The sequence below is a fragment of the Bombus huntii genome, chromosome 7, assembly GCF_024542735.1.
Source record: "Bombus huntii isolate Logan2020A chromosome 7, iyBomHunt1.1, whole genome shotgun sequence".
In the NCBI taxonomy this organism is placed as follows: domain Eukaryota; kingdom Metazoa; phylum Arthropoda; class Insecta; order Hymenoptera; family Apidae; genus Bombus; species Bombus huntii.
Window position 1 is genome coordinate 7,591,341 of NC_066244.1, and position 23,923 is coordinate 7,615,263.

General features: G+C 42.7%; 2 protein-coding genes across 2 annotated transcripts; both read left to right on the forward strand.

Annotated features, from left to right (window-relative positions):
- The first annotated feature begins 21,257 nt into the window (after positions 1 to 21,257).
- On the forward strand, positions 21,258 to 22,544 carry LOC126867732 (proteasome subunit beta type-5). The gene is made up of 5 exons (XM_050622573.1): positions 21,258 to 21,442; positions 21,556 to 21,712; positions 21,786 to 21,998; positions 22,084 to 22,317; positions 22,377 to 22,544. The coding sequence occupies exons 1-5, from the start codon at positions 21,299 to 21,301 to the stop codon at positions 22,475 to 22,477; spliced, it is 849 nt and encodes a 282-aa protein (XP_050478530.1). The 5' UTR covers positions 21,258 to 21,298; the 3' UTR covers positions 22,478 to 22,544.
- A 181-nt stretch (positions 22,545 to 22,725) lies between these two features.
- Positions 22,726 to 23,821, forward strand: LOC126867736 (death-associated protein 1). The gene is made up of 3 exons (XM_050622581.1): positions 22,726 to 22,908; positions 23,070 to 23,169; positions 23,561 to 23,821. The coding sequence occupies exons 1-3, from the start codon at positions 22,860 to 22,862 to the stop codon at positions 23,718 to 23,720; spliced, it is 309 nt and encodes a 102-aa protein (XP_050478538.1). The 5' UTR covers positions 22,726 to 22,859; the 3' UTR covers positions 23,721 to 23,821.
- Positions 23,822 to 23,923: the final 102 nt, after the last annotated feature.

Genomic DNA, 23,923 nt, shown 5'->3' on the forward strand with positions numbered 1-23,923 from the left:
TTGAAAGGTATCGACGAGGAAGAGTCAAAATCTCGAGAACGATCCCTCGTATTACAGGAATACGTTTCAAAGCAATCGGTAACACTCGCGTGCGTGCGCTGAGACGATCGTCGACGCTAGACGAGTCGATCAACCTCCCGATGGTCGCGGAGCGTGGCGTCGAACGCTGAAAAAGTGAAACTCGGCTCGCTGCGCGTGTAACCTAGAAACGTACAAGCGGTGCTCAACTCTGCGGGCGCCCGTACATCTACGATCGGGTCGGCAGACGCAATTAATCAGCCCGGATTATCTCGAAATGCATTGAAACGTCGTGTTTTTCCCGCGAAATTTCCTCGTCGACGCTTCGGCGCTCGTAGCCGGGCATCTCGCGAAACGTCCGACCACGGCGAGAGCTATTCCCCTGCTCGCCGACATGTGCCCTATTTCACTTCTACGATGGTATGGGACGCGTTACAAATTACCAGACGAAACGCTCGAATCGTTTAAGAAATTAGTATCGTGATGGATTCCCAATTTAAGGAACGACAAATATCATAAGGTGTTCGTAGTCCATCGATATTCACAACATACAATTTCTCTCCATCGATTATACACTTACTGTTCGTCGTATGAAGGGATTCACGTGGATTTTCATCCTCGAAGATATATAAAATATCTAACAGAAGGTATATGTTACAATGTTTGTATAGTTTGGCCCCGTTTTTTTTTTTTTTTCTTTAGCTACGCGTTGAAATATGAACACGCATAAAAGTCCGTATCTAGCGATATGACACGAGTAGTAGAAGAGCAAACGCAAGAAAGATGAAAAGGCTAAGTGCGCTTAAAAAAAAAAAGAAAAAGAAAGGCAAATGTCACCTGGTTATCTAGTGGGATCTAACGAGATAACGGTGACGCGTAGTTGAGAGGTAAGAAAGAATAGGAGGAAACCAGTTGAGAACCCGTCCTAAGCTCGATCTAGCTAAGCGAGCATAATGCACGAGGTACGTACGAGCGCAGTCGGGATAGGACAGGACAGGACAAGGCAGGATAGAGTACTTAGTGAAAGTAGCGAGTAGCAGCGAGCTCGGCCGGCTCCGGGCGACTCCAGCGCCAAGGATCAAGGCCGGCCGCTTAGACGACGACAACGACGATGACGACGAGTGCGGAACGCAGAATAGAAAAGACGTGCGCGTTTTCTCTATGTCGTTCTATTTGGATTTCGTGATCGTCCTACAGAAGCGGTTTGTGTCTCTGTCTGTCTGTCTCTCTTTACTATTACTCATGAAAATCTAATCGAGCAGAACACGATCGTCCGATCGATTCGGAACAAGCCACCGGCGACGAACTATACGAGCGTCTACGAGAACGCTTATCTGGTAAAACAAACGTAACGCGGCGTTCGCGAGTACTTAGAAAACAAGAAACCCGCGCTGCATGTAGCCACAAAACGTTGGCTAGCGAGTTACAGCGAGTTGGATGTCATTCTACTAGCCGTTCTCGGTTAATCCTATCTCCGTTACACCTTTCTCTCTGTTGTAGCTAGTTTGGACGAAGCTGGACCGTTACTTGGTGTCGCAACCACGCTACCCGAGCTCTATCTTTACTACCGATTTTTCGAGTCGGACGAAAAAATAACAACAAAGTACACAAAGCCTGCTACCAGCTGCGAGACTGACAAATAAACCAATTAGACGCGTCGTAGTTACTACGACTACCACCATTGTATATGTTTGCACGGTGAGTAGAAGATCACTGTCTGGTGAAGACATTTTGCCTCTATATTCGTAAATGATAACACGACTTAATTGTTCGATGCATCTGACATTGATATCGTTTGCACGTCTGTAACATGGTCCGAACGCTAACCTCATTCGTGACTTCTTTTCGATCATAAATAAACTCGCCCTATTGGACGATACCGGACCGCTAGTCGATGTTGCAACACCAGCGATAGCATTATAGCTACCATCGTCGGAACTGTGCCGAGAAACAACCTTACCTTCATGGTAAGAAGAAATATAGTAGCCTGTGGTTCGACTAGATTAAACGCTTCCCTTGCCAGTTCTACTATGTCCACTACGTGCTCGCTATCAAATCAGCTCTGAACTTAGACGTAACGAACGGCATTAAGAAATTTCTATGTTCAAACGATCGTATGCAGGTAGCGAAACTTGGTCGTTCGCAGAATCGTCGGAAACGAAACGAGTGACACTCTATTGCTGAAAAACATTGGATTTTACTTTCGAACAACGATCTAACGCGAGACCTTCTTCTCGCCTCCGTTCCACACCTAATACCGCCTACATCGTGCTCCTTCGCACGTATCTGGTACATGTATGTACACGCTACGAGGCGGTCATTCGGCGTGAGAATTTACCACACGATTGTGCGTACCACGCCTCGATTTCCTACGCATTTTTCCCTTTCCACCAACGACAAAGCTCGACCGCGATTTAAGAGATATCAACGCCTTTTTGCGCCCTCGTTAGAAACACGAACATTAACACTCGCATCCGGAAAAGTTGCGAGTCTAATCGCGAGATCGACGACCGTAATTCGAGTCTCGTGATTCGATCGTTACGTTCGATCAAATTCTCTCTCTCTCTCTCTCTCTCTCTCTCTCTCTCTCTCTTTGCTCTTTGGAATACGCAGGCGTTGATACGAAAACGTGGCGGATTCTCCTTCGAAAACATCCTAGTCATTCAGAATATTTTGAGGCATGGAAAGATTATTTCATCGGAAGTGAAGCGAGCATCGAGTATTCGAACGATGCTGCCCAAGGTGATATCTGCAATTCAGAGACGGCCCCGATTATTCACGCTGCCTCAGACATCCGAATAGCGCAATTCGAAAAACACTAGGACGCTCTCGCTTCAGAAATTTTCACGAAAGCCATATACATATTTCTATCTCGATGTTCATCGTCTAGACGCAATACATATAAAGACCGACTGTAAAATAGAATTAACGAGTGAAATGTATTCCGTGCAAGTCGGTAGGAAGAAAACAAGAAACGTTCCTCTTCTTCGTTTCAAAGAAAACCTTCTCGGGCCGTCTTACGTGAATGTCGTATAACGTTTGAGTGTGAAACGGAAGACAATCGAAGAAGGTAAATACCGTAACCTGCTCATCCTCTGGATGTAAGTCCCCTTTACTTATGTTTATTCATCGAACATTTAAAGTTTTTCGTTTTTTACCATTCCTCTTGCTAATGCTTGCATCCGACGATAAATTTAAAATACTGTCGCTGAATATAAAGATGATCCTGCGAGTCACGCCAATTTTTACCATCGACGCTATCCAGCACGAATTTCGCTATAAACGTAACATCTCTTCGAGAGTAACCATGCAGTACAACCATACATCCGCGTTATCCTAGATATCCCGTTTTCTCTACGAACGATCACAGATCGAACGAACCACGACTATATCAGCATTTAAAATTCAACGTAATACGATCGTTTCTGAATTAATTCGGTGAATCCGTGTCAGTAGAACGTCGTCCATCGAGCGTGATCTTTCCCCGTGACTCGTTTGATGTCCCGTGACGAAATCGGCGATCTTTCGACGATCGCCAAAGGACGTTGCATAGGATGCTGTTCGTTCGCCGGACAACACAACTTCGTTACTTCCATGCAACGCGTTGTCCGCTACGTAACGATAGCCGTTACGCAATGGAATTTACTCCGTGACACGCAACGCGCGCACCCGTGTGCACGCACGCGCGTGCATGCGTGCGTTTACGTTCGAATGGTAACAGCTCGCGCCAAAGGTCACGATCACGCGCGCTTTTTCTCCCTCGAGTCACCAAGGCCGGCGCGTATTGCAATCTTGTAGGAGGAAAGATCGCACGCGACCTATACGAAAAGATCTCGCGTCGTGGCGCGATTCCATCGGGGACAACAGGCTTTCATTCGATTCCAGATTCGAATCGGTGATATCGCGTGAGAAAGAAGATCGTTGTGTCGACGCATAAATAAATCGACCTGTTATTTTTGTACGAGTATTCCGTCTACCACGTTCGGAAGGACGAATAGTCTGAGGGGGAAAACGGCATATGAGTCGTAAGAGCAATTCGTACGCTATCTGTGCCAAGTAAAAACGAAAGTGAGGATGACCGTAAATCGTAATATGAGGCTGGTTCGAGCGGCACTAGCTCGGCGAAAGGATTTCGCGAACGGTTATACTCGCGATCCGAGAGTGACGTAAACCGGCAACATTGGCCGCCGGACATAAAGGACCGACCGGGAACAAGGGAGAGATATTTGCGAGCGAGTACTACGTAACATTTCGCGGTCGTATGTGGGTTGGGTTAGGCCTAACAGCTGTTTCGCGAAACCCTGACCTTGCTTGGCTCACGCCGCTCTGTATGTACGGCCTACGCCAAACAGACAGGCCAGTCAGCCACGGCTAATCAGCCAGCCAGTTAGTCAGTCAGTCAGTCAGTCAGTCAGTCGGCGAGGCAGTTGGGCGAGCAAACGGTTTTTCGCAATCGATGTTACTGACCTACGGGCTTACGGTTGCGTCCTACGGCTAAAACAAAGCCTCGTCTCGCTTCTACAGCGACCGTTTCCTGTTGCAAACAACCTTATGAGTATCGATGCTCTCTGACTTGTTTATTACGACACCAACTCTTTGGGAAGTGCCCCGCGTTTTGGCAACGATTACGAATAAGTGAGTTCCTGGCTGAGTGCAAAAGAGAAAATATCGCGATGCATTGTAAATCACGCGCGCTGTATGTTTCTCGTGTAATTAAACAGATAAAATCCGTTTTTCTAGGCGGAGGATATCTGATACGAAATTTTACGATACGGTAATCGTCGTAACGACGCATGAGAATTTTTAACGCGCGTCGGACGTATGAACTAGGAAGCGGAACCGTAGGAAGCAGTCGCGAGAATCGGCGTAAACGCGTAATAAGCACGAACGCCGGTCTCTTTAGATTCACGGAACCAAGTATATTTAGCCGAGAAAGAAACCAACGTCCAACGCGAAGCGCTCCAGCTTTGTTTCCTCTTTTTCGCACGAGCGTAAACGCTCACGGTCGTTATCGTAGGTCAGGAAACCGAGTAAAAATAGCTCCTGTTGGAGATTCCCGCTCAACGCAGCATCTCGATGAGGAGACGGCCATCGATATCGAGATTGACATTTAATTGTCTCGGAGGAAATCCATCCACGGTAACGACGATGCAACACAGTATCTATCGATCGATTATCATCGTTACGCATACGCACTTACATAATTTAACCTTACTACTTCTTTTATAAAATCTCAACGTGACTCTTCCATCGATATCTCACGATCGATCGTTGTCGTGCGAGCAATGTCCATTTTTAACGACGATGTAAGTACATGGTTGATAGACGTTATCTATAGATCGATTGTATACTACTACGAATAATCGGAGCCAAAACTCTAGGATCCATGCCAGCAAGCATGGAAATATAACGGAAAGATATAGAAAAATGTTCATCAACGAATCTATATGTAAACATGGATCGAAGCATCGTAAAAAATAACAACAGTCCGAGCTCGAACCGTTCGTCTCTGTCTATTTCACGCAAACAAACGACTATAGACGACGATCGGGGACGCACATGTGCAAAAACGTGACTACGACGAACGAAAACGTCAGCTTTTGCGCGATCTTACGATCATCAGAGCTCCGGAAGAAATTCTCGCTCGTCCTCTGTCGCTACTACCCGATGTCTTCCTCGTTCAATGTGAGTTTGTTGGAAAAAAAATATCCTTGGTCTAGAAAAGGATCTCTAGAATACAGTAACGCGATCGTTGCAGATTCGCTGACAGAACATCGTTATACCTGTGACATTCTGCACACGAGTAAAAATGAACGTACAGGTATACGAATGTTTACCGACGTACGGTCGCGTTTATTTATGCTCGGGCAAATTGGCTCTCTTCCAAATTCGCGATCGATGTACGAAAACTAGCCGGCTGCCAGGCATTTCTATCGCTGATTAGAGATCTGTTCCCCGTTGCCCTGTTATTGCGGCGAAGCAACGGAACGCGCGCACCCTCCTAGTTTCCTGGAAATCCGGGCACTAGAAGACGGACCTTTTTAGAAGACGATTTCGATGCGCGGCTTGAACCGAAATCGGGCCGTCGACCTTACCTACACGCTCCGGAACGGAGCACCGGTTCCAGCGCATGTTTGGACAGTGCTCAAACAAAGGATTTATGGAATAAGGGACAAGAGCCTCGTCAAGATCCGTTTTACTTGTCTTACAAATTGTTGGCGTGTGAGTGATTACATGTTCTGCGATAATTAAAACAAGGCGTAAAAACAACGACGCTTATGCATATATGCAGCTTAACGTTTGAATATTCAAAACTCACGTGAGTATTTTTTTACAACCACGATCACCTCATAGGAGATTCAAGTAGAGACAGCCCGAAGTAAATCAGGCAGCGTGTCAAAGTTAACGTTGCGACAGGCGATGAAAATTCTCGTATCTTCGCAGTTCGTGAATCGAACGTGTGACGTTGTAGCGTGAAAATGATGGAAGCAGCAACTATTTTAGTAGAAGGTCCGCCACGGTGGCGTGTGACGGGTCGTTGGCCTGCAAGAGCATACAGCAAGACAAGCAAACAAGCAGACATGATCCCCCTGCAGGCCCCGCCGACAGAGAGAGGCGTTCCTCATTGGGCCTCACCTGCACCAAATTCCTAGCTAGCCAAGCCCGGTCGTTGAACCCGCCGGAAGAACACGCGAGGCACTCGATCCCTGCACTATATGCCTACAAGAAACGAGATATCGGCCGGCTCGGTCCACGTATGGTCGGCCGATGTAACTCCGAAATCAAGTACTTTCGGTGTTCGATATCGAACTGACATCATCCCCTTGGATGATATTACAGGCTATCGGATGTATTCCGGCTCCTTTGCCTCGCACGTGTCGGCGATGCATGAATAAAACATCACGGCCTGAAATCCCCCGTTTCCTTCCTCTCGTTCTATACACCCGCGACTTCTTTTCTACTGTCATCATATACCGAGTATACCGAATATACCGAGTATACCAAACATGCAACAGTTCGTTTATTAATTCGACTCGTATGGAGAGACGAATGCCGTTCCCTTTTCGTTTTTATGAATGAAGGCGTCCGAATGATAAATTATGAATCGAGAATAATGACTCGAGCCATAATTTAGATGGCATCCGAACACGAACGCGCGAGTTCATTAACCTCTGGTCTATGCGCAATTATTCACATTTATGCAAATTTGGAAAAGATGCATCGCGACGTTTGCCGATTGCGCAATGCACATCGGCCAAGTATTCCGAATGGAAACCTCCGAGAGTCTTATGTACATTAAATATATATATATATAAATATACTTCCATACATCTAATTTTTTGTCCGTCTCTTCTTTTCTTTCTCTGTTTTTACGTAAATTGATCGAAACCGGTCGTCGGTGCGTCATGAAATTGCAATATGCTCGCGGGTCACGAATAAACATACGAAGGAAAACATCGTAGCGTAGAGACAGCGCGATATTCCAGAATGGGAATATGCTTCGTGGAATTTCTTGAGGAAAATTAACAGAAATCCCCGCTGTATCGCTTCTGATGTCACGCGAGCTCTGTTGCATAATTAATGACAATGGACCCCGGCGAAGGTCACGAGCGAGTTACGCTCGAAGGAAATCCCACGAGTATAAGAAAGTATAGGCATCTAAACGGCGTTCGGTTCGCCTTCTCGTTGCTTTCTTTCCTATCGGTCGAAGCTAAAACGATCGGATCGCCAGAGCTCGAAGCGATTTGCTCGTTAAACGTTAAAGAGGCATCATCGAGATTTCTATTTTCATTTATCCATGAACATTCCACGAACATTCCACGATCGAAGGTGGAGTTTAATGGTTAAGTCTAATGGCGAACGGCGAGGCGAGGCGAAGAAACGCGCGCGTTCTAAAAGCGCTTCGAGCGACGTAGAAGCACGCGTTGTCGTGCGAACTGATCCATCGAAAGGAAAGTTGTATCGCCAAAAGCAAATCTCATTGTGAACCTGGGAGTGCATCGTAAGTTATGTAAGCGACTCATTGGCGGCTTAGATACCGGTAATACCGGCATCAGCCGACCGAACAACCATTCAAATGCCAGTACCATGCGCGTGTATCTCTCGCTCCTCAGAAATTACCGATGCACCGCGATCGTCGCGGCGAGGCGTATGCAAATTCTCTTTTCTTTCCGATTATTCATTCCAATCTGTCCAACTAGCTGCCACGTACAATTTGCATCTTCGATTCCCGTGTTTGGAAAACAAGCTACTGCGAAATCGTATCTACGGATAATCGATATCCATCGTTGAATGAGATTTTCGAGAAAAGTTTAGATTAATTTTTATAAAAAAAAACTTCTTTTCTATCCCTTGAGTGACAACTGGCATTTCGATCCGAGAAATAACGTTACGCGTTACAGAGTGAAGACAATGAAAGCTAGGAAATTAGGCAGCGGGAAAGCGTTGAGACAAAGGATCGAGGAACCGGAGATTCTCGCACTTAATAGTTTTCGACGCTTTTTCTGAACGTTTGTCGACGTAGAGCGTTCGAGAGACATGGTAGGAGTAATACCTCGTCAAGCTGAGAATCACTGCAGCGTCGAGGCTTCCTAAACAATACTCAACTCACTTTCACTTCGTCCCCACCGCTTTGCTAAGCTGTCGTTTGTAGCGTCGTCATCGTCATCGTCACACTTGCTCTATTATGTGTAAAATATATCACATTTTCGATATCGACCGATTAGAAAAGATCGGCCAACGGGGGCTAGAGGCGTAGACCGGACGGTTTTCGCGACAAACGTTGGTTCAACGAGGCATACGACGATTAATAATCAGACGATTTATCTAAGACGATAATTGAGGCGCGTGCGGTTCGTTCACCGACTCAAAAAGCGTACGCGCGTTCCGCAGGAAAAACGGTCTAATTATAGAATATATATCAGCGAACGGCGATAGCGAAATCGATGCTGCTTTAATTCAGACGAACGATCGAGATTTGCAAGCAATGCACAATTAATAGCAATACGATTAACCTTTTCCGTGTAAATATTCATCGTGCATTATCGTACACAATGGAATCGGTGCAGAACGTCCAAGACAAACCGATTCAAGTAGGTGCGCGCTTACATATTTTTAAGCGACGTAGAAATTATTGATAACAGGATGAAGCGCATCGAAGCCGTTCGAACGATAATACACGATGATAATCAACAATTTAATATTGCGCTTTATACTCAAATGAGCCGATAATTTTCCTTTCTCCGATTATTTGCCAGCGATTTGCGCGTCTTTTCTTTCTTATTGATTCGTTAATTTGTCCGCTCGACGAACTTTTCGCGGGGGTAGAACGCAGGCGATAATTATTATAATCGAGGGAAACGAATATCGTCTCACGGTGTTCCAATGGAATATGATTATAGAAATATCTGGAGTCATTTCGCAAGGATCTCCGGCGGATTTGCAACGTCGTTCATTGTTTCGCGAACTTTTGTCGGGCGTCGCTTCTGAAGCGTCGATTGGCGCGCAACTAGAATCGAGCCTGGGAAGATTGCAAAAGCGGAATTCTTACGGGCGACTACAATAGAACGGACGACCGTCGAATCCGCTCCAGATTCGCGGGACGAACCGATCCACATCTCTACCTAGTCGCGACAATTTGGCAAACCTGTGCCTAAACGAGTCGCTCGACGAATAATATCCTTCGTCGAAAGAGAAGTGGTTGGTCGAAAGAGTTGCGTTGTTGTCGTAACCACCCTTGACGAACATCTATCCGATTCTCTTCTGGCAGACCACATTCTCGCCATGTACCGACTTTCTTCTTCTGGAATACTAATTATTTTCGATTAACGGAGATCCCCTCGAGTAGCGCCGTTCGATTTCGCGACTCGGTTTTTCAACGTTTCTGTTGTTTTTCTACCTACCGGGCCATATCAGAAGCATTTTGTCCCGGTTACTCTAGCGGAATGGTGTCAGTTACATAAGGACTCCTGCCGTGCCCAGAAGTGTCGAGGGTTGCTGGAGGGGATCGACGAGATATCGTCGGAGCGAGGGACGGAGGATAGCGAGTTCGAGAGGAGCAGAGAAAGAGAGAGGATTCTTGGAGAGTGAAAGGGAAAGAAGAGGATCAACGAGGGGGGAAAAGAAGGAGAAGGAGAGAGACAGAAGCGTGGGGAGGTGGAGGTAAAGCAGAGAAAAAGAAAGAGAGTCGTGCATGGAAGGGAAACCCAATGAACGAAGAGATTCAACGAAAATGAACCAATGACGACGTGGTACCGGCCATGGCGCTTTTTACAAAGCACAGCAAGGGAGGGGTGAAGAGACGAAAAAAGTGAAAGTTTGCGCCAACAGTACGGATAGCCGACACCTTGTGTACCCTCCGCTCTTCCTCGCCACGATTCAGCCCTTCTCAAATTTTTTCCCCTTCTCCACCCCCCTCTCTCTCCCTCTCTTTCTCTCCCTCTGTCTCTCTTTCTCTCTCTCTCTCTCCCTCTCTCTCGTTGTGACTGTTTACTCGTAAATCCCGAATCCTTCGGAATCGACAGGTTTCGGTGATAAAACGTTTCCTTCGACTCCGATTCTGCTCTCTTCTGTCTCTCTCCGCTTGTTTTCGATCGATAATCCTCGGCCGCTGCCGAATCTTTATCGTCATACGCTCGTATTGTTTATTTCCACTGGAGGAATTTTCGATGGCAGCGATCCAGTACGCCGAGTTGTGGAAAAGTTCACTTGTATGCGATTTTTTCTTTCTTTCTTTTTTTTTTTTTTTTTTTGTTCGTAACGTTGCCCCGTATCGACTATTCCGTCGCTATCCAAAGTAACTCTCGTTGTCGGTGCGCGGTGCCTGGTGGGGCACACACACACACACACACACACACACACAGCGGTGAAGCGAAGAGCCGAGCAAGCACTCTGGCGCCCTCGATTTCACTTTCATTACGAGGCCAAAGGAGCGCTTCGCTTACGCTCATTCACTCTCGTTCCTTCATAGCTACGTGTATACATAGGCGTTCATGAGCGCGCGCACTTAGCCTATATTTTTACGCCTGCTTGGATACACCGATCGTGAAACTGGAACTCTTCCTTTCCCCTCTTTTTCCAGATCTAAAATACGCTAGGCCTAACCGGGGGAACCGGATGAGTTTGTATGTTCAACAGTGATCAGCCATATCGCGGCGAAACATATCGCAATGTTACGACTTCATTAACAAAAATTGATATTCGAAGCGCAGGATGGTGTGTCCGCGAATCGTTTTCATTTTGACGTAGCTAGGAACAGGAAAGAAAATTCCGCGCATAACCCGGCGGAGAAACATAGCAATTAACGCGAATTACGGGACACCGCGTTTCCAACAAACGTTTCACCTGATACGTAAATTACATGGCACGGCGTATCGTTAAAAGATAATTAAAAAGATTGCGCTTCTGCAAAATGCCGTTCGATCTTCGCGTTTACTCCAAAAGCGCCGCTATGAAATACGATCGCTGTTGGGATCGACGAAATTCAGTGGGAAAAATTATTATTTTTCATCGATTAGCACTTTTATAATGCGGTGAAAGCAGCGTTTAATACAATATAAATTAAAACGTTGCATAGCACGAGGACAACGTTCGAGATATCCAGTCCTTCGTTACTTCTCTCCCTCTTTTTCCAATTTCAACGTTTTAACGAAGCCGAGAAGCTTCAATTAGTTTTTAAAATGGTAATTTCAATCTGCGTTTTGCCGTTCTGCAGATAAGAACCAATTACTGTAGCGCACGATATTTGAATTATCATTAAAAAAAAAACCTCGCCGTGTAATCTGCTCTAGCCGCAGAAAAAGAAGACAAATTACTCGTTACGACCTAAGACGATGATTTTAAGATTAGGCAACAACTCCGTTCGAACTGAACTCTGTTCCATCGTAGACTGGTGGAATTAAGAAATCGTTCGCACTCAATTGCATCGAGTACATAAAAATACGACCGGAATGTTTGGTATATTTCGGCCGTGGAAGCAAACGCTAGCTAGCGAAACTTTTCGAATATTTTCGCTATCGCATGTACAGAGAGTATTATCGGCCCGCAAACTTTCACCGTTTAAAAATTACGCGCACTATTTTTAAATCGAATAAATCGTCGAATAAATAGCGCTATGAACAGAAATACATAAAATTCGCAGGAAGGACATCTAGATCGAAGTTAGATCAAATTCTAAATATCTCATTGACACGTTGGTATTCGTGTATTTTAAATAGAATGAAATTAAACTCGAAATTATCGTAGTTTGAAATCTGGCCGAGCGGCCAGGTAATGGCAGAGGCGGCGGAACTGTAGGAGATCCGTCATGAAGTCGGGGAAGAGGGGGTATTTCGTAATGTCAACGAAGAAAACGCCGTCGCTGCCAGGAATTGACATAACATCGGTGAAAGTAACCCACTACCTTGGCCTTAGGTTACGAGCTGCGCTTAGGATAAATGAAGTATATAGAGAGCGATCGCGGGAGCTCCGTACTCCGTAACGGGGCACGTAACGTAGATCGACCGGGTCGTTTAACGTCTTGTCACTTTTACCGCGCTCCACATACAACCGCGCGACCAAAGTGGGCTGGCTCGCGCAACGAGACGTTCTCACACATGCGATTCGCTTCGGGCGACAGTACTACGCTCGTGCATGCTGCTTCAAAACGAAGGTCAAGGTCGGTACACCCGTCACCATTGGTAACTGCGCCCTCTCACCCTTGACTGAACAACCACCAGTGCGACGTCCCGCACTTACGCTTTTCGTTTTACTTCCTGCTCTTATTCTTTTCTCACTCTCGTCTGGTAACTTTATTCGCTCGTATGTGACGCGATCGTGACAAGTAAATTAGGATGCCAAAGATACCAACAGCCGTATTCCTTAAGAAGAGACGCGTGAGCATCTAAATAGAGAAAGCGGTAACGAAGTTTTAGTAAACATTAATACGCGAAACACATTCCGAACTCGCCAGACGATCTAATAGAATTGAGTCGAACGTTAACCAGATTTATTCACCGCGTTCTTATCTCGATGTTTTTCGAGAGGCAACCTAGAAAATGGTAACGAATCGTTTCTATGTTGAATGTTAGCGAACACATGACAAAGCGAGCACGAGGACACGTCGCTCGATATAAATTGACCAAACGATAACAGATGGCCACAAGACCGAACAGTAATTTCGTTTCGACTTATTTTTATCTGTTCCTGTGTGATTCTCCTGAAAACCGCGTTGACAAGGGAGAAAACTCGGTCAATCGTGAGGTTTCGAAGTTGCTGAAGTCGAGTCGTAGACTTCGATCCACGAGACTCCGTCGCGCTTCCGATTCTAGGGGCCGGAAAAGGGCACGACGCCGCTGGCTAGCACTATACGTGGTCCACGCGCGATATCCGCGTTGTGGCTCTGACGACAAGTAGCTAGTAATGCCGTGACCTTGACTCTGGCTAGCCAAGCAGCTGGCTGCTCGGCCAGGAATAAGCACGATGCGCGGTTACCATGTTGCCACGCTAATATTAGCGTACACAGCCGCGTGCACTACGAGTGACCGAGTGACCGATGTGTTCCTGGTGCATCCGTTTCATTGCTTGCTTCCTTGCGCCGATAATAAAAGAACAGAGACACTCGGACGCGATGAGTCTCGCGAGAGACCTCCGCCCTCTCTGTTCTCTTAAGACGAATTAAGTAGAATCTACCGAGGTAAAAGAACGAATTTTTCAATCTGTAACCGAGGAAAAGCTAACTTGGCAGACTGTGATGCGAGGAGCGAAGAATCCTACGTTACGATTCGCAGATGAACATAATGATCCAGACGGGTAAAAGGTCTGTTGTGATTCGCCTCATATCCGTGTGTCCTTAAACTAAGAATAGTCCTCCTCTCGGAGTATCTCTAGCAGGTTATCTACGTAAAATTCGCTAGGCAGATGCTACACATCTTCTCTCTTTACATCTGAGTACATAGCATTTGCGGAATAAGAAACGGACGAATCTTTAAGAATTTTTCATAAACTTTCAGTAGAATGATTAACGGCTAGTCTATTAGCAAATGTAGTTACGGAATATGTCGAATGCTGAGTTCAAACACACGATGTATGCTCTGGTCAGTGGAATTATTCCGGAGGTCAAAGGGTAAGCTAGCATCATATAGGAGATTAAATCTGCTAATTATATTCTTTCGTTCTGGCAACGATTTGTCGATTAGTAGTGAAAGAGGACCGAAAGTTGTTTCGTTTACTTTCAGATTTTCTTTCCAATGGATATATATATTTATTTATTTATTTAATTTATTCGTGATATATTATATATATTATCTCGAGAGCAGTGATGCTGCGATCATCAGTATTCTGCACCGGAATGCAAATTTTTCCAACTACGTCTGTGTCTAATATGTTATCGACTGTTTGACCTTTTGCAATTTTTGTTTCTCTAAATAACGTCACTGCGCCTCAATGTCAGGACTAATCGAGACGTCACAACCAATCGAATCATTCCGACGCAGGAATTAGTTAGTATTTGCAATTATTATACTAATCTTTACATGATACAGTCTAACTCGTACAAGACACGGTCAGAAAAATCCACGAGCTTATGGTCATCACGTGGCACACACGTCAGGAACATAGAAAAACTACGAAAAAAGAGTGCAAAGGCGAAGGTCGGGTAAAATCGTTCCTGTTGTTTCGCCGCGAGATTTCACGAGCCAACGAAGCAGGAAGATATCGCGTAGCTTCTGTTATCACAAGCGGAGCGGCGAAGAAGAGGCACAAGTAAGGTTAAGAAAAAAGAAACGAGCCATAACCTCGAGTGACATGATTGCTAGGGTCGCGTTATTACTAGGCTAATGACGCAATTGTATCGCGATGCGCATCGCAGGGGGTCTCCGTTGTCATTGTTGTTTTCCACTTTGAACGTTGCACACGCATCCTCTTTTCTTCGCTCTCTCTCTCTTTCTCTCTTTCTCTCTCTTTCTCTCTTTTCTACTCTCCGCTTTTTCATTCCGTCGACCAGAACCCAATGTGTCTCGCTTAGATTCTCTGTTTTCATCGTGATACGCGATACAAGTTATTTCATGGATTATCAAGAATCGACGTCAATGACGCGTGCTCGATTTCTCAGAGGCGCGTGATGATGAAATCTCGCCATCTAATTACTCGCCATCGATCGGAATTTTCAAGCGTCGCGCTCAAACAGCTCGAGAGAGACAGTTTTTGCGCGTTTCGGTGTTTCCGTGATCTATGCGCGTCCTTGTCGATCAATGGAAGAGGCGTAAGATTTACAATCAGACGCATACGAATTTCGTAGCTAGTTTCGTCGAAGGTACGACAACATGCGATACATGATAGGAACGCGAACGAAAAATGTACCGATAGCCCTATAATAGCTTTGATAACCCTTTTCCCGGTCGACCGATAGCCGGACCAGTTGAAATAATGAATTTCATCCTCTACTCGATATTATTCTTCTCAGCTTCCACACGCGGATGGCTGGAGCCTATCAACGATTAGATAGAAGGGTTACTTGGACAAAAAAGACATGGCAAATACTGGGACATTTGGAATGGAAATCACGCGACCGCTTCTCGTCGATAAACTTCAAGTTCGAACAAACTGAAATCGAATCGAATTAAATCGCTGAAACGACGAAATGAAGGTAACAAGCCATGAATGGAGGAGGGGAGGGCCATGGAAGATTTAGAACGACGAAGGAATACTTTATCTGATGACTGTACGAATTCCAAGAAACACCCCTCTCCCGTCTCAATTTACCCGCTCGCGGCTCCTGTACAAAAGTAGGTTACGGTTCTCGTCGGTTCCTCGTAAAACCCCCTACGTGCATACTCGCACACCTACTTTTATCAGGCCCACTCGTGCCTACACGTTCCACCGAGTGGGCACGCTTGTATACGAGTCCGGTGTGACGAGTCAGCAGTAACCGAGATTTCGACACGGACCTCCAGGTATTCCCTGATGTAGCTGCCATCGACAAATGGAGGTACCTAATGATCGTCATTGCATTCGCCGTAAATTTTGCTTATGTAGAACTGGCAGAGTAACTCGTACAGGGAGCACACGCAAAGACAAACATCGAGAGATACAATTTCGAATCGCTATTGCATCAGCTTCCCATTCACAGACACGTGTACCATCGTTCGATATTCGTAGTTTACAAAAAATTTAGCTCTTCCTTCGATATTTTAAATTATCTTCTATTCCCGAGAAGCAATTTTTTTTTTTATATACTTAACGAAATGACATATTTATATAATTTTTATGAAAGATACTGGAAACATACTACGACCTCGCTTGACAAACTATCGTTTCATATAAAACGTTCAATTACTTAAACTCTGTGTTCCACTAATGTAAAAGTATCGTTCTACGTGGACATCGATATAGGTAAGTACTTTCGAGTTATTCGCGCGTGTTTCGTTTTAGCATGAAAAAATAAAAAACGAAAGAAAGGAAGAACGATGGAAGATCACGATGCAACCGCGGTCGTTGGTCCACGGTAGCCAACGATCAGCTGCAGTTCGCTCCGTGGCGGGCGCTACTTACACTCTCGCCGCTAACTGCTCACCTTCACCTCGTCTCTTACTCAACGATCGCGATCGTGCCGAGTTCTACCCCCGTTGCGTAATTACCGGCGCGCGATCATTACCGAGTCAAATCGTCACTCGAGCGGAATAAGTGCGTATACCGAGTAATATAAAATTATGTTGGCCGTTCGTATGTACAAAGTACAAAACCGGTGAGAAGCTGGAGTATCACCGAAACGAGCGTCTCATCCAGTCTCGTGCCGTGCCGCCAGAATTATCGGACAAACATGTTATCGAACATGGCCTAGAGGGATCGCCTCGCATTCACCGTTGCTGATGCAATTTTCGTAATTACAACCTCCGGATTATGATCGAGATGTATAACGAATAAACAATCGAAAGTTGGCTACGATTTCGATCAATGCAAATCATAGTAGAATTGAGAAAATGGATATCAGTGAATAGTTTCGCGGAAATGACGTCGTCCATTGGATTTCTTTGATTTATTTCTTGAGATATACAGGGTGATTGGTAACTAGAGGTACGAGCGGAAAGAGGGTGATTCTATGCGAAAAAAGAAGCCGAAAATATAGAATAAAAATTTTTTTTTTTAATTTTTTTTTTTAATTTTTCCATCGAGACAACGATCTACAGTGAGATCCGTTATAACGAGACGTGATAAAGTGCACCGTACCGAACTCGAACGAAAAATTTTTATTCTATATTTTCGACTTCTATTTTGGCGTAGAATCGCCCCCTTTCCGCTTGTACCACCAGTTACCAACCAGCCTGTATATTGAAAATCTATAGTTAGTACTCGATTAATTTCTCATATTCTTACAATATCGTGCGACGCTCGTGGTACAGATTATAGTTACGATGTAACAAAGGCACATTATATTTGGAACAAAGTTTAATTTCGACTTTAATTTTAACTTCAATTCTTTTATACCGTAGATCATTGTATTACAATGGATAACTAATGATCCATTAAATAGCTACTAGAAATATAATAAGACAAAGGGTTTCATTTTAATTATGGTGTAACTGCGAGTGAATTTTTCAAAAGTAAATGATTATATAACAAGGCGACAACAACTAAAGAACAACGGTTACTCGAGACATTAATGCAGTCACTTGAAACAATCAAAGCGTTTTTGAAATTAACCTCGCGATAGCTCCTGTTAAAAAGATTAACCCGTTGCAAAGATATCGTCGTTAACTATAGCTTTTTGTAAGAACTGGCGCTTCGATTACCACCATAAAAAAGTGGAGACGCGTAGTATGCTGCGCGTGTAGGTTCCAAGGACCTTCTGATTTTTTCGTAGGCCAGTTCAACCGATTCTTGATAAGAAGCGTCGTCTCTCTGACTTTTCCGCGCGCGTGAACACGCTTCAGAGACAAAGCTCGCGTCTTGCACGAATTGAACGTTGAACTCCGACAATGACACGAAGCAGGCAGCATCTTTTCGACCGCTGATCATCGTGAATCATCAGTCGGTCACGAGTCGGCGATATTACACGACAACGATACTTATATCGGTGCAGATTTAGATAAATTGGCGGTTTTTTAGGAGGAAACCGAATCAACTCCAAGTCGTGAACTTTTAAACTATAACCAGGCATATCGTATGTTAATAAAACCATCGAGTTAATGCGATCCAACGAAATCAGTAGAACCGTAGAAGAAGGAGCATCGCTCAAGAACAGAGGAGGGACATTTATCGTGTGAGAGAAAAAAGCAGAAGAATTTCTACGCAATAATTCATAGTAGCAGAGAAAACATGTTTTGTCCATGACACAATGTGTATTAGTGAATCAACAAGATCGTTTATTTTGTTTATTTTCTTCGATATAATCGACGTGCTTCCGTCATTATTATCGTCATCCCTTTACGTATGTCTCGCGTTAGTAATTTTTTTGGAATAAGAATGAAGTCGCAACATGAACTTTGAGATAGATCGAGCCGTATCCCGATAACGCTGAACCGTAGAATATACACCACAATGTACGAAGTTTGGCGAGGAAGTGCCACGAAAAATGAAGGACTCGAGTGATCAAGCAGGGGAAGCGATAGAATGCGAGAACAGTTTTAACTTTTATCGAATCTAGCGTCGCACCATCGACCCCGTCGACCCTCAAAACCCGATAAAACGAGCGGCTTCTATTCGAACATCAAATGCGTTCGCGCGTTATCGAGCTGTTTTATCCTGTGGTAAACCGAACTGTCGCGCCGTCATTGAAAATTCCACGGTATCTATAAAGTTACTTGACCCTTTGGCACATCGAATTTTTTGAAAAATTTTTTCCATATTTTAGCACGATTATATATGTGTTCGAAGAAATGTGGCATTGAATATATCGTTCCACGCGTTCCATATCTGTATGGTTTAAATCGTCCCTATATGGTCATAACATTAAAATTTAGAGAACTAAGCCAAGCAAATGTACGAAAAAGAGTACGAAAAAAGATTCGACGTTGTCGGAAAGTTTTCGTACGATAATCGTATCAATTAGTATATGCGAAACTATCGTAAACCTCGTAAAGTATTCCGTGAACGAATGATCCGATCTCGGTTGTCCTTTACCCACGGAAGATCGTCAAACGAGACTGGTCCGTGTAAAATTGAAGATCGAAGGAAATCCTCGTCTATCCAGTGACAGAAGTAAAAATACTAAAAAGTTATTCGTATAGTTGATTCGTAAAATCCCTGCTGACTGATCTGAATTATACATGTATTGCAGCACAAAGATCTGATTAGAATTCGATGGTGTCTCGTGTATAATGCAAGATCATTATCGTCCCTTATCATCGGTTCAAGTTCGGATACCATGTTTTTACTATTGCGATAACCCACAATATAAACGAAGAAAATGAAAAGAATAACTATAACAGGCAATTGTGTTTAATGCAACATTAGAACGATTACACTGAGCCAGCGCAGCCTTACGATTCATACTTGGGAAGTAGAAAGATCTACTGGAAGATCGAATCAACCTGTAAGAGAGAGAAGGATGGAATTGATACGCCTTTACTCTCTGATGCATCAAACGAGCGTTTGGAAAGGGACCAGAACGACGATAATATAGCTAGAAAAGAGTAGAAGAATGTTATCGTTATCGGTGTTCCGTGGCAGGCAAACATCGACTGCTTTAACACAAAGAATCGCAAGGAAAATATGCAATAACATATTATCATATTTCGTATTGTAACACATAGTAATACGTCGACTACATGGGTGGTGCGATCACGACACAGACCAATCAGTGAACACGGTAAAGTGCCTTACCCCCTTACACGTGACCCTGTCTTCATCACGACTACGTCATATCGCTGACCCCACGAGCAAAATAATACGCGATATTTAACAACGTTTTACCGAAACACCAACATATTTTGTACTCCATGGTATCGAAGTGTGACGTGCCCTCGCTTTTGATTATCTTAATGTTATAAATCACGCGATACATGGACCGTGGAGTACGCCTCCACGTGGAACGATATGTCAAGTCGCCGCTCGGACCGTGTTTTACTTCAACGAAAAGTTCGAAGGTTCCTTTTTTTCGGGAAACTCGTTATCGTTATTGATACAGATAATCGTTTCGTAGCAATAAATCAGTCCTGCATTATAGGAGTCTCTCCATGAGTACGAAAGAAATACAAGAGAAGTAAATATAACGTTTATAGAATAGCCTTAAAACGTTGATAGTTATGCACAAACAGAAGTGTAGTTTATAGTATTCTTGGTACACGTATCTGCGTTAATAAAATATACAACATTATTATTATTAAATTGATTCAGTTCGACTTACTCGGATTCCAATATTTCTTTCATTTATATAGGAAAATGGATTCAAATTAACGACCCTCTGCGTCGCACGTTCATATACTCCTAGCGCCACCAATCGGGATTGTCTGAAAGAATATATAGCAATGAATTTTACTGCATTGGCAATAGTCGATAAGTACGTGGATATTCTAAAAATACAAATATACATATATATGAAAATTTTCAATCGTATGTATTTTTTACTTCACTAGCCCATCATAAAAAAATAAGAAATAATACAGATGTAGATATTTCCCCGTTTTTATCAAATTTTCTATAATAATTATTTTATTTTTTAATAGTTATAGCATGATATAATACCACAGACAAGGTGCAGAATAGACATTCAATGCTTTTTGGTATTCCACACCTTGGGATCAGTTGACCTGACCCCTTGCCATGTCTAAGTTACCATGTCTTACTAGTTACGTCTCACTATATTATTATTATTATTATTATCGATTCAGTATGGTAGCATGAATGATAGGAGTACATGTTATCATAGACAAGTATCTGTGGTATCATATACTAGAGCTTTATGTATATAATCTTTTTCCATACAATTCTAAATAAACAAATCAAATATGGACTATAATTTACGATTGATTCATACCATTGACTATCTGGTCGTTACAGGTTAATGATATTTCATCAAGAACTACTTTTATACTTTTACTCACATTTTCTGTAAAATTGATATTGTACTTTTGTTTTATCACTATTTAAGTATTCTTCTAGGCATATATTATTAAATGTTGATAAGAAAACACTTATTTTGATACTAAAACACAACGAGCACAAAAGAACGACACTGTTGCGCGGTTAAAATTTACGCGGTAAAACCGCGTGAGAATATGGCGCCAAAACACCAAATGCGCTCTCTATCATTGAACAGTTGTATTAACAAGATGACAAGCATTCGACATTAGAGCCTGTTGTAAAAATGGCGCTTGCTGAAGTTTGCGGTCTGAATTCGTTTGTTGACTTTAATGTCTCGCGCGAAGAAGATAACTATTCGCGACAAGTTGAGAAATATAGTGGAAATTTTATCAACAATGTACAACTAGCAGTACCACCATATATAAATGTAAGTAAATTATTCAAATCCGCTGTTGGTTTCCTACATAACCATTCTACAATTTAAATTTGCTACATCATGTAATTTCACCGTTTCTAAAATCTCTTTCTTGATATGAATAGCCAGCAGAAAAATTGGCACAACTTGCAGAAGGAACCGATGAAGCAGGGAAACATTTGAAGATTAAATTTGATCATGGAACTACTACACTGGGTTTTCAATATAGAGGTGGAATTGTTCTTGCTGTTGACTCACGAGCAACAGGAGGCCAATTTATTGGTAAAACAAAATGCATATGTATTGAATGTTATATTGTCAAAAAAAAAAAATATTATATCTTCTTTTTCCATAGGTTCATCCACCATGAAGAAAATCGTTGAAATCAATGATTATCTCCTTGGAACTTTAGCTGGTGGTGCTGCGGATTGTGTTTATTGGGATAGAGTCCTAGCAAAACAATGTCGTACATATGAATTACGGAATAGAGAACGTATTTCCATTGCTGCTGCTAGCAAACTTCTATCAAATATGATATATAATTACAAAGGAATGGGATTAAGTATAGGTGGGCTTTTATCTCCTTCAAGGTCAATAACATCCACAATAGATTTGTTTAATGAAATTAACAAAATATTTATCAATGATGTCAGGTATGATGCTTGCTGGATGGGACAAAAGAGGACCTAGCTTGTACTATGTTGATTCAGAAGGTGCTCGTACACCAGGAAAGGTTTTCAGTGTAGGATCGGGTTCTATTTATGCATTTGGTGCACTAGATTCTGGCTATCGCTGGGACTTGACCGACGAAGAGGCTTATGAACTTGGCAGAAGATCAATTTACCATGCCACTCATAGAGATGCTTACTCTGGTGGTATAGTAAGAGGTATGTAATCATAAAGAAAGAAAAATTTGACGATATGTTACAATGTGAATCTTTTACAGTGTATCACATGAAGCCAACTGGTTGGGTGCATATTTCTGATGAAGATTGTAAAGACCTTCACTACATGTACCAAGATCAGAAACAAGGAGGACTTAATTAATAGCATTTATAGCTTATTGTATTCTGTGAAATGTTTTCTTTAATAAAATTTACTTTGAGATACAAAATTTTTGTATCTATTTTACTCGTGATTTTACACTTTAATAGATATTTATTCGTCGTAAACATGTAATTTAATCGTTATGAATGTCATTTTCCAATATTGCAAAGAAATTACGAACAACATTCAAAACAAAAATAAAAGATAAGACGAAAAGGACGTGTCTTGAAGCTACATCCCCACTGCTATCTCCCACATATTACAGCGCCAACCGCCATCGAATCAGTGTGATTGGTGTCGTAGTGCAACAAGACGTGTTATTCCATAGAAAGAAAAATAAGTGCTTTAGTTATATTTTAGTGTTTTAATTAAAGACGCATAAATGTCAAGTCCAAAAGAGTATAAACTCAAGGGTGGACATCCTCCTGCAGGTAACGAAATAAATCGCAATTTCTCTTGAAATGGAGAAGGTTAACATGTTTACACAACTAAGCCAAATGACGTTATATGCACCTGTCTGGATATTTCAAGGCCATCTGCTCGTTTAACTCTCTCTCTTAATCAAAATTTGCGTTTTATATCTTTGTTTCAGTAAAAGCAGGCGGAATGAGGATCACCCAGCATAAAACACCGAAAGAAGATCGGGAAATAAAACCAATTAAAGACGTGGACGAAAGTAAAACATCGAGTAGGTAAGCAAATTAAATATCTTTATCTTTAAATCTACGCTAACAATAATTTCATATTTCAATAATGTGAATAAATGAAAAGTAGTACATAAATACGGTTGTCATTCATTTGATCATTTGGTAAATAAACTGTACCGATAAAAACACGATTGACCTCTGAAACAACCATTGTCTATAGTCAACAATATACGCCTGATGTGCAATATCTGCTTACTTGCGTCATCATCCGTATTACGCATTAAGATAATATGATACGAACAATATGAATATATATAAAAGAGGGAATTGTTTCTGTATTGAAGTAAAAACAACTAAAAATATAATATTATCTGTTATAATAACAATTTAGTAATTATATGATTAATAAAATATATATATATTGATTGTGTTTTAGTCCACCAAAAACTCTCATGATCAGTGGAGTTCCTGCAAAAGGAAATGCAGACTTTCCTCCAGAAGCTGTGCAACTCTTCCATGAAAAGCCTGTTCCAACTCATGATGCACGGCCAGCTCATTCTTCACGTCCAATTATTATCCACCAGCCAAGGAAATGAACGATGCGCATATTGTATACCAACTGGTGGCTATCAAGAGGAGCATTAGCCTACATACTTATCCATTAAATTAAAACAAAAAAAAAAAGAAAAAATATAAATGATAAATATCTATATATGTGTGTACTTAAAAGTTTCTTTGGGCTATTAGGACTTTATGCGCTTAAAATCTCCTAAGCATATAGTCCTTAACCCAAGAAGCT

Coding starts and splice junctions, on each gene's coding strand:
- LOC126867732 (XM_050622573.1), top strand. CDS start 21,299: ATGGCGCTTGCTGAAGTTTGCGGTCTGAATTCGTTTGTTGACTTTAAT. Junction 21,713..21,785: donor AACAGGAGGCCAATTTATTG/GTAAAACAAAAT, acceptor CTTTTTCCATAG/GTTCATCCACCATGAAGAAA. Junction 22,318..22,376: donor CTCTGGTGGTATAGTAAGAG/GTATGTAATCAT, acceptor AATCTTTTACAG/TGTATCACATGAAGCCAACT.
- LOC126867736 (XM_050622581.1), top strand. CDS start 22,860: ATGTCAAGTCCAAAAGAGTATAAACTCAAGGGTGGACATCCTCCTGCA. Junction 22,909..23,069: donor GGGTGGACATCCTCCTGCAG/GTAACGAAATAA, acceptor TCTTTGTTTCAG/TAAAAGCAGGCGGAATGAGG. Junction 23,170..23,560: donor GAAAGTAAAACATCGAGTAG/GTAAGCAAATTA, acceptor ATTGTGTTTTAG/TCCACCAAAAACTCTCATGA.